Here is an 11,494-nt window from a genome sequence, read left to right on the forward strand (position 1 = left end):
GAGTAACATGCAAGAGATGTTGGCTAAAACTACAACCTTAATTTGAAGTTTCCCAGAGTCCATTCCATGAGATTTTAATAAGTTTTACACACACATACACCAAGGATTTCTTGATTGACTATGCTTGGGAAATGATAACTAAAAATTAGATGTTTCTTTACTGGAAGACTCTATAGAAGCTTTAATATCAGATGGCAGGGCTAGTGTCTCCATGTTTCTCAGATTTATTTGACCATCAATGCTTTGTTCATAGAGCATCTCACAGGACTAGCATTCTGAGGTACATGCCTTAGGAAACACTGCTTTAGTGGCTTTAGGCCAGAGGGGAAAGGCATTGAGTGAGATTGTCCCAGTACAGACTGTCACTAACGCGAAGTTGGGTGATAAAATCAAATGTCATGGCAACTGGAGCTCCCAGCTTAGGACCACCCTCCTGGAGCTCTGATGCTTGGGGAGATCCAAGGAGGTAGGTCACATAGGAACAGGGGGCGTGGAAGCAGATAGAGACAGACACGCAATGAGTCCTAGGGGGGCCTTGTGGAGGACTCAGATCATTTTCAATATTACCTTTTCTCTCTCACTCGCCAAAAAAAAAGCTCCTTTAAATTAATTACATTACCCCCATAGTATTCTTGTAAAGGGAGGGATCTAGGTTGACTTAAAAGTGAAGATAAGCAGAAAAGCATTGAGAAGAACGCTTATTCTTACTGCCTTTCTTGTCTCACTTTCCCAAGCCTTCAGGCTCACCAACTGCTCCGGGATATTAAGTTATCTAAGTGACGGGCTAGGAAAACAAGCAGGGAATGTTTTGTGAGATTGTAACAGAAAAGAAAAAAGTTATAAGGAAGGCCTTCCCAGGGCTCTTGCCAGAGGAATGTCACCCTAGGAACAGCTTGCAGCACTGAGGTAGATCCAAGAGAATGTGGGTAATTCATCATTCTTCTTAATACTGGAGACGTTTATATATGAATTATGCCCATGTTCCACACACAGTTTTCCTACCACCTTACCTTCCTGTTTCAGCCAAACGATTCTCCGAAGTTATTTTTCAGAAAGCTTAAGGAGGTATAACCTGAAATTATAATCTTGAGTAGGTAGAATTTGCTTGTATGGTGAATGCTAGTATGATGAGCTTTAATATGTGTTAGCAACTCAGTATCCCAACTCAGTGTTCCAAACTCAATACTGCAAGTTTTGTGTTAGAAGTGGCAATGGTATAAGGTAACTTTGTAGCCCTTCATATAAAAAGCCCCAGTATTTTCAGCACGTGACCTTCAAGCACTTCAGCACTGTGTTAAGTGATATGGAAAATTCTGGAAAAGAAATAGTAAAAACCCAAACTGCCAAGATCCATAATAGAAGTCACTCTGAGCCAGTGTACGGTGTCATCACCAGCAATGCTTTTTTGGCAACGAGAGGAAAGTTAGATACAGGATGAGTGAAGAGGGAAAGAAAAGAGCTAAGGGGATAGATGTCACTCTAGCTGTCCATGAAATATATTCCAAGACATAAAGTTTCTGATCCTGTTTCTAGACTAGAGCACCAAACTAGCTCAAACAGAAAAGTGCTTTGGCATATGCTGACAAAATGTCCCTTTAGCACTGTGGACTTGCTGTTCAGTTTAATGGCTCACCTCCCCACCCTGCTGAGGTAATTAAAGTCTTCTAAAGCCCCTTCAGAACTCAAAAATAGTTTCTGTTGGCTGGGCAGGTGATAAATCTCATTGAGCCTGACAGGAATTTAATTACACTTTCTTCATGAAATCACCAGGGATAACCATTACCTGGATCTCTAAAGCTAAAGGCTTGCAGACCCCCCCCCCCCCGCAGTTGAAAGGTTGCAGACCAATAACAGGTTCTTCATCATTTAAATGGATAGGAGGCCTCCTTAAGTTCAGCCAGCTTAAATTGGACCAAAGAAAAATTGGTCTTGGACTTTGGGGAAGGTAAGGTTGTTTTCTACTGCTGCTCAGAAATAGCCCAGTCAGTATGTCTCCATTAACATCTCATAGAAGATGAAACAGAAGTTTGCTTTCGTTTTTGCTTTTGTTTTTTTTTTTGTAGACTTCATTGCTCCACTCACTGAAGTATTACAGAAGTAAGATGGAAGTGAGTATGTTGTTGAACACCTGGCTGAGTGGCCAAAAAGAAGTCCCACAGGGAGTAGGGTACTGAACTAACCTGCCGTTCTATGGCTTGCTGTAATGTTGAGCTCATTACCAGTTGGGCTAGAAAGAGGAAATTAAATGTAGACTTCTGCTGGAAACCCGTGGGAAAGCTTCATTGGGCCTGCTGTTTTCCTACTTACAGAGCTGTCCATTGCCATGTAGCGTTTACTGTATCTTCCCTAGCAGCCCATCATCCAGAGAGGCTGATGTCAAAACGAAGCAAAACTCTGGATCCTTCTTTCACCACCAGTGGGCCTGACAAGATGCAGGCCAGGCTAGGGATATGGAGAAAGAGCCAGCAAACCAAATTTCATTTACCCTGGACCTGGTTCAGAATAAAAAAGAACTTCAGTTGCACCTAACTCTAAGACAGAGGGAAACCTTACCCAAAGTCTTTGGGGTCACCATGGAACAGACATAGCCTCATAGTTTGCCTGGGCCTGGAAAGGCTATCACATCAGGATTTCACCTGAAGGAAATTCGTATTTATAAATCCTTTTCTCCAAGATCGACCCCAGATATTTTCTGCATTGTGATTACATTGCTCATTTGACCCCTTGCTGCCTTCTACTTTCTCTCATCTTAAAGAAATCTCACCTGTCATATTTCTATATCAACTCCCTCTCCCCCGTGGAGATTTCACAACATTTACTGAAATCTTTGGAAATAACCGAATGTCACAAAATCAGGGTTGGGAAACAAATACTCAAGTTATAAAGGTATGCGGCTCTTGTACTGTTCCCAGTTCTCCTGAATATGGTGGCGTGGATTTATCATTCCATGGTACAAAATAACAAGGTTTTGGCGTGAGCTCAAATGGCTCATACCTAGCACATGGCTGGAAGCAAGGAAACATCCTAGGAGCTGTTCACTATGCCATGTGATATTCTCTCATTTCCCCTGCACGTCTGCATGTTTTCTGTCTGATTTGAGTTTGATTTTTGTGGGATATTTATGCATGCTCTTATTTGGATTTATTTTCTAATTTAAACATTGTTTTCTTCCTCTGCATCTGTGTTTTTCTTTTTCTTTTGTTTTGTTTTGTTTTGTTTTTTGTTTTGTTTTCACTAGGCGACCCCCTCCTGCAGTTCCCGGACGACCATCCTAACCCCCATCATTCATCTCCTTTTGTTTCCGACAATATGTCTATACTTGGTATTTAAAAGCCTTTCATTTGCACTATATGTCATATGTACATAAAAACTTTTATTTTTGATCCATGTCTATAATAAAAACAAAGTTTATTCTATATAAAAAATGAAATGTGTTGTTTCTTTTTCTAAAGAAGATCCGAGTTAAAATAGGAGTTTGTTTCAACTAAAACCACGTAAGGTGAAAAATACATAATTTGACCTTTTAAGGTGCTTAAATTGAAAATGATTGATTTTAAGTTCTTAAAGCATTGTGATTGGGGATGCTATTTGGTGGAGAAAAATAATCTATCTTCAGTTGAAATGTCTGTCCAATAGAAGAGTGAAACAAGTAAAAATCCTGGGTGTCTAGAAAAGACACAGAGGACTGAATAATTTCAATCTGCCCCCAGGAATCCCATTAATAATTATTATTGCACCAAGACCTTTTTTCTATTTTCATTATTTTTCTAGGAGATAAAATATGTATGATTATGGGAGAAACTGTCGGTCTGAAACACATCAATCTCATACATTCTATTTGGCAAATCCAGGGGAAAAAACACATCATTTGAATAAAAGTACAAGACAAGGAAATGTTGCCACCTTGAGAAGATTCTTCATGATGTCAGTAAAGTACTGGAAGAATAGAATCTATATGAGTTTTGGGGAAAAGATAACTTGTTTTATACTTTAATCCTCATGGTAATTCCAACACTGAAATTCTAAGCTATTGTTAAACACAAATCCCAAAGATTTATCCAAATAAAATGTTTATTATTAAGGTAATGTAGTCCATCCTGCCAAATACGAGATCTGAAGGCTCCCTAAAGGTTTGAGATTTAATTCAGAGTTTTCTTTTTGAAGATTTACTTGGTCTAAATTAAATTTTAAACGCACCGCGATGAAGAGTGGCCCCCGCTCGCCGCAACTAGAGAAAGCCCTCGCACAGAAACGAAGACCCAACACAGCCAAAACTAACTAACTAAATAAATAATAATTAAAAATGAATATCTGCTTATAAAAAAAAAATGGGGGACCCTCACTACCAATGCCCTTTCTCTGGGCTGTAAAAACCTCTTTTAAGGACTATTTTCTCCTCCCCAAAATGCAGAAGCAGTTTATTTCTCAGGTGAAAATTTTCATATGGCACATTACGTTGGTGTGTACTTGCATCTCAAGTTCAGTGACTGCGAGTTAGAAGCGCTCGTGACTAAGGAAATTCAAAGGCGCCAAAGCTGGGGATCAACAGAAGCTCAAGTTCACCTGGAGGCAGCTGAATTGACGCAAAATATCACACAGCATGCAGTTTGTTGCCCCTCCCTTCACCTTCAGTCCAGGCATTTAATTCCTTTTCATCAGTATTCTTATCGGGTAGCATTCTCATCTGATAGCATTGCTCATCCCAACAGACCCAGTTTTCCTGGATTACATCACACCACCTCCGCAAACACAGAGGTTGTCAACAGGAAGGTTTTCGCCAATTCATCTTTTTTAAGTGTTTGGTACTTTTCCACTTTGTCTTAAACTTGAACTTATTTTTATGTGCAGTGTTACACCATTTAGATGTTTAAAACTTAGACTGACCTGATGACCATGAGAAAGTAAGGCTTGAGTCAGAGCAGAATGAAATGATTCCCTGGCAATCTTACTCTGTCTCCTCAACAACTAGGTATAGCCCCTTCCTCACATTCGATAGGCGAGAAGAAAGGGGGCCTCCTCTTCGAATGGGAGGGGGGAGGAAGCAGCCTGGAGTAAAATTAAACTATGCTGAGGTTTGTTCATATTTACTGCTCATAGTGTATCTGTGTTTCATAACATCCCCTTCCTCAGCTCTCCCACCTCCACGCTCAATATTGGATAGAGAGCTGAAGAAGTATAGTTGAACTGTACTGACTCAGGATCTTCGGGAGAAACAAACCATTATATCTTTAGTAAACATAATATTTCTTAAGTATTCTCATCCCTTTATTTATGCATCAAACATTTCTTGAATTCATAAGAATGTTCTAGTTACTGGGAACACCAGACAAGAAACAGGAAAAAAGTAGCTGACAAAATAGCTAAATAAGCAATTCCAGTATAAGCTATAACAGGAGAAAATTTGGGTCCTTTTTTCCAGGGAGAACTGTTACCGACTTCCATGCTGACGCAGTTATTTGAGTCCTAGAACCAGATTATCTGCTTGACCCAAAGCCTGCTAACATTCCAGAATGTGGTGATTTTGACCTCTGACAAAGAAGGGAACAATAGAACTTATTTCAGCCAATCAGAAACCAAACTTTTCATTTCTAATGGAATAGTATAAGACTGAATCACATAAGTGTTGGTTGAGAAAGACATAGTGCTATTGAAAATGAAGTAGTCTGTTAACTTTGCTTTGGCTTCCAACAAACAGGCTTTCGATTTAGAAGATACCCTGTAGCAGTCTCCCACTGGATGCAGTGAGGGGAATGAGAATCCCCCCGTCTCCAGCTAGAAACACCCAGGACACCTAGGAGATGGAGAAAAGAGAACTAAAGGTAGGAAAAAATAAAACGTCCCATGCTTTCCTTGGGGAGTTCCACTGTTAAATAAATGTCTGTAAGCCTTGGGAGCCACATATACACTGAAGGGTGTTTCAACAAACATCCTAGAAGTTGAAATCCAAGAGGAGATAAGGAAATAACCTCAGCTGTTCATGTACAAACATGGATACCTTCGGTGGGTTCAGACCCTGTACCCTTCAGTACTCTTTATCCCAGAGTTTGAAAAAGACTGTACTTGCCAACATCTGTTTTATAACTCAGCACTAAGTATGATTCTTAAAAAAAAACTCAGAAAATGGATGTTGGAATCTTTAGTCCAGTTCCATGAGATTCACAGTCTTCACAGCTGTGAGTCCATCTTAAAGACATGAACCTCATCCACAGAAAGAAAAGATTGCTGAAAAAGAAAAAAAAACTTCTATAGCCCTTTATAATACTACAGAGTCTATATCTGAATAAATCAAATGGAGCTTATGCTACCACATCACTGTATGTCCCCCATTTAAAGAGACATATCAGCTGCCTCCACTACCATAATATATACCTATTTTTGTTTGTTTTTTTAATACTACAAGTTTCTATCGAATTGCAATACTGTCAACATTTAAGATCGGATGGCAGGTTGTTGGATGAGTCAAGACTATAAACTGCTACTCTCGAAGTGTTCTTAATCTAATCACATTTTACAATACTTTATATCAGGTTTTGATTCTCACTGCAGTTCACATCTTCAGTGATCCTCTTGACCACAAGCCATGAGCAGGCACAGAATAAAGAAAGCCTTAGCCTCTGGCCCCCAGGAGCCAAAGAGACTTAAGGATCCTCAAGACAGTAACAGAGAAGTCACTGAAGTGGGTCCTCCCTCTCAAAACAGCTGCTAACATACTAACAGAGGATTTTTTTTTTTTTAAACATCTTTATTGAAGTATAATTGCTTCACAATGGTGTGTTAGTTTCTGCTTTATAACAAAGTGAATCAGCTACAGATATACACACGTTCCCATATCTCCTCCCTCCCGCATCTCCCTCCCTCCCACCCTCCCCATCCCACCCTCCCAGGCGGTCACAAAGCACCGAGCTGATCTCCCTGTGCTATGCGGCTGCTTCCCACTAGCTATCTATTTTACATTTGGTAGTGTATATATGTCCATGATACTCTCTCATCCTGTCACATCTCACCCCTCCCCCTCCCCATATCCTCAAGTCCATTCTTTAGTAGGTCTGTGTCTTTATTCCCATCTTGCCACTAGGTTCTTCATGGCCTTTTTTTTTTTTTTTTTTTTTTCCTTACAGAGGATATTTTTGAAGCTCCATATAACACAGTGGAAAAACTAGCCTTTCAGATTCTTTTTTTATTATTATTATAATTATTATTATTATTATTATTATTATTTTCTTCCCCCAGTCCTCCTCTCTGTGGCTGTATTTCAGTTAGAGCCAAGGAGATACTTACCTCTGCCTGCTGCTTTTTTCTCTTTTAAAGACAAAAATACTCTCAGCCTTATACACAATAGCTGCCTGGGGCCTAAAGATCTGTTTATTCTGCAATTTAGAAAGAGTGGGAGGCCCACGGTGTTCTCACCGACCAGAGTCCAAATGTTCCTTGGGCCCTGCACAAGGCCACGGGGCTGTCCTGGAGCGTGAGCCGTATGCCAGCGGAGCTTGAGAAAGTAGAAGCAACTCCTCAAGCCAGCTCTCTCAGGGGCCCGAGGGGACAGTATCCCTCGACCTCAGCACTGGTAAAATCAATGTGCTCCAACACCCCAGCAAAAGTATGGTCAAGAGAGTGGAGAGCTAGTCTGTTTAGGGCACAAGACCTCACTCAGGCTGATCCTGGGTGTCATTTGAAACCCAGGTGCCAGTTGGCACTGGATGGTGACAGAAAAGGCCATTTGCCTTTCTAAGCCCCTTCCTCTGGCACTCCTAGCCCTGCGGCACCTGATGGGCGCGAGGAGGCACCAGTACCGTGGAGTTGCCAGGCCCCAGGTGCCGAGCAAATGTTGGGCTGTTGGGAAACAGACTACCTTATCTCTGGGGAGTCCTCCTGTTAATCACAGTAATATATCTGGGAAGAAAAGGGTGTTTTGATTTGGCTGGTGATTGCCACTGTTCCCAAGGTAAACAAGCCAACGTTAATTGCACCTGTGAGTTGTAAAAGAAGAAAGACACCAAAAGCAGTGGCATGGTCTAAGCTAGCTCACTCCTACAGAACTTCAGCTGTTTCTACTCTGCCTCTCGCCTGCAGCTGAGCTCGCCAGCGCCCTCTCAGTGGTCAGAGGAGCGTCCCTCCTCAGGCCTGATGGTTCCCAGGACCTTGGTCAAACCCTGGCTCTCACTTCAGCTCTGATCACTTTCCCCAGAATCCAACTTTCTAGAACACTACAAATGGCACTGCCCCACTGTTGGAAGTTTGCATGGTTCTCGGGAAATTAGTCATTAGCCCCACAAGGCTCTTGTCAATATGTCCATTACCCAGAGAATCAGCACGTGAATTCCATTAGGGAACAATAAAAAACATGTTTGTGATGATATGAGGATGCCTGCACACTAAGACCGCACCTCCTCTGAGGTAAAAAGGAGGCCCCCAGAAATCTCCGCAGCCCTACCCACCAACTCTCATATTCTCATCATCTGCCTTAAACCCGCTGGGACTTACACGGCTCTTTATCCCAGCCTAGGTCAGTCCGCCAAAAAGCACTAGACTGCTGGGCCGCTGTCCTGTACGGAGATTGCAGTACATATCTATTCCATGCTCTTCTCCCCCCCCTCCAACTTCTGAAACCTTTACCCTCTACCCTCTATAATTTGCTGCCCATGATCAGTAAACTTCCCCTAAATCTTCAACCTGTCCTCTGGATGTGTCCGTCACCTTCTTTCTCTAACAGGATGGCTCTAAGCGTACTGCTTTCTGGGCAGCCTTCTCCAAAGGGGGTGCTTGTCTCCCACAGCCCTTGTACTGCTGAGCCTCACGTGGGGTAGGTATCCTTGTTTTTCATTTTTGCTTTCAGACCATTCTTCCTTCCTCCTCCCTAAAACCTTCAGCTTTGAACCTCATGCACCAGATTACAGCACATACCCCTCATGGTTGCACTTATCTACCAATCTCCAGTTCATTCTCTCTTATTTCTTGATGATTTTAGCTCCTGTTTCCCTGTCATTCTTTCCAGTACCACTCTTGTCTTAATTCTTGGGGATTTCTACCTAAGTGTAGGTATTCCTTCCAACACCGCCCCCCATCTCACTTCTCATTTCCTTGGACTTCGCTCCTCCAATGATGTTGCCCTCCACCCTACCTCAGCTGCTCACTCCCAAAGTCATAACCTTGTCTTTATCTATTCTCTGACCTTTACTTCCTGTCTTGCAAACCCCTTGAACCTCCAATCCATTGACCTTTGCCCTGTCCCTCACCTCCCTGTCCTTCACCCTTCTTGAGGTTCACTCTCCTTCTTACCCAACTTAAATTCCATGGTCAACCATTATACTCAGGCCCATGCATAGCTACCGTTCTCCCTTGCCCTTCTCTCAATCTGATTAATCACCACCATGGGTAAATTCAACTCTCCGTCTACTCTAGTTTGCACTCATGTAGCTGTACGTGGTTAGGAAAATACACACACACCCACACACAACCAAGCTTCACTTTAAATTCATGACTACCATTCTCAAGAGAGCCCTTACTACTGCTGGGCAATTATACTAGGCATCCCTAGTTCATTCACTCTCCCAGTGTCCTGAACTGTTTCATACCTCCTCACTTCATCACTTCCCCCTTACTCTCACATCTCAGCTGATTCTTTGCCTCCTACTTCCCTGAGAAAATTGAAGCAATCAGAAAAGAATTTCCAAAGATTCCCATCACCTCATTTATCCACTAACCATCTACCCACTTACCAGCATCTGTATCTATATTCTCTGCCTTCCCACTATACTACCATAGATCAACTATCCCTTCCCATCCTAAAGCCAGTCCCTCCACTTGTGCAATAGATCCCATCACCTCTCACCTGCTCAAGAATATTGCCCCAGCAATTAATTCTTCCCTTTCTCACATCAACTATTACTTTCTACTGTTTCATTTCCATCAGTATACAAACATGCTGTCATTTCTCCTATCTTAAAAAAAAAAAAGTTTCTTTCCCTCACCTCCCCTTTCAGTTTTTGTCTTATTTCCTGTTTCCCCTTTGACGTAAAACTTCCAGAGAGTTGCCTGTACTTGCTGCTCCAATTTCTCTTCTCTTATTCTCTCTTAAATCCACTTCATATAGGTTTTTATTCCCACAACTCCACAAAAAAAATGTTCTTTTAAGGGACACCAATCACCTCCTCCTTGCTAAATCCGATGGTCAATGCTCAGTCCTTGCTTTCTTGATTTTTCAGATTTTGATCTGATTACAGTTGATCACCCCTTCTTCCTTGAGTCATCTGCACTTGGTTTCCAGGACTCGAAACTCTTGATTTTCCTCCTGCCTCAGTGGTTGTGCTTTCCAAATCTTTTTGCTTATTCTTCTCTCCAACATTTTACTTTGGATTTCTTAGTCCTCTGTATATATAAACTTCCTTGGTGATGTCATCCAGTCACATAGCATTAAATGCCATTTATATACCAACAAGTCTTAAATTTGTATCTCAATCCCATACATTGCTCCTACAATCCAAACTCATATCTCCAACTCCCTACTCAACATTTCAGCTTGGATGTCTACATTTCACACCCTACATGCCCCAAACTGAACTCCTGATCCTCCTCCCCAAAATCTTTCTCCATATCCCCTTGGCCCCCATCTCAATTGATGGCATCTCCATCTTTCAATTTGTTCAGGCCAAAAACCGTAAGAGTCACTTATGATTCTTCTCTTGCATCCACACCCTACATCTAATATGTCAGGAAGACCTTGACTCTACTTTCAAGTTATATCTAGAATGTGACTCTTTTTCACCACTTCCTCTGCTATCACTCTGCTCTGAGGCACTGTCATCCCCCGCTTGGATTAATATCAGAGCCTCCTAATGCTTATTTCTGCTCTACTCTTCCCCACAGCAACTAGAATGAGCCTGTTAAAATTTATGTCAGATCATGTCCCTCTTTTTCTCCAAGACCCTCCAGCGTTTCCCATCTCAGAGTAAAAGCCAGAGTCCTTTTAATAGCCTACAATGTCTAGGCGACCCAGCCTCCCACTTTCCCTCTCTGGCCTCCTCTTCTGCTCTCCTTTATCACCCCACCTTGGCCACTCCTGGCTATTCCCCAAACATGCCATGCAGTCTTCTGCCAGGGCCTTTGCAGCAGCTCTTCCCTCTGCCTGGAACTCCCTTCCCCTGAGAATCTGGATAACTCCCTCACCTCCTTCCAATCTTTGGTTAAATGTTACCTTTTCCATAAGACCTACCCTGACCCCCTTACTGAATACCATTGCTGTTTTCTTCTTTTTTCAATAGCATTTGTTACCTTCTGCTTATGTTTATTGTCTCTCTCCTCCTGCTAGAATGTAAGCTCCACTAGGTCAAGGAAATTTGTCCCTTTTACTCGTAGGTGTATCTCAAGCACGCAGGACAAACAGTATCTGTCATGTAGTTAATGTTCAGTATTTGTTGAATGAATAAATTTCTGAGGCTAAACATCATAAAATGTGAATGGTGGAAGTGAGTAGAGGTGGTCCTAGGTGGACAATACA

The 11,494-nt window shown here is 42.0% G+C and overlaps 1 protein-coding gene across 1 annotated transcript in view; it reads left to right on the forward strand.

Annotated features, from left to right (window-relative positions):
* The window catches only part of DNM3 (dynamin 3), a 571,218-nt gene extending 567,799 nt beyond the window's left edge, over positions 1 to 3,419 (forward strand). Inside the window, exon 21 of the mRNA XM_036859907.1 lies at positions 3,239 to 3,419. Within this exon, the coding sequence (XP_036715802.1) occupies positions 3,239 to 3,275 (37 nt within the window). The 3' untranslated portion in view covers positions 3,276 to 3,419. The remainder of the gene's footprint in view (positions 1 to 3,238) is intronic.
* Positions 3,420 to 11,494: the final 8,075 nt, after the last annotated feature.

This window comes from Balaenoptera musculus, chromosome 1 (genome assembly GCF_009873245.2).
Source record: "Balaenoptera musculus isolate JJ_BM4_2016_0621 chromosome 1, mBalMus1.pri.v3, whole genome shotgun sequence".
Classification (NCBI taxonomy): domain Eukaryota; kingdom Metazoa; phylum Chordata; class Mammalia; order Artiodactyla; family Balaenopteridae; genus Balaenoptera; species Balaenoptera musculus.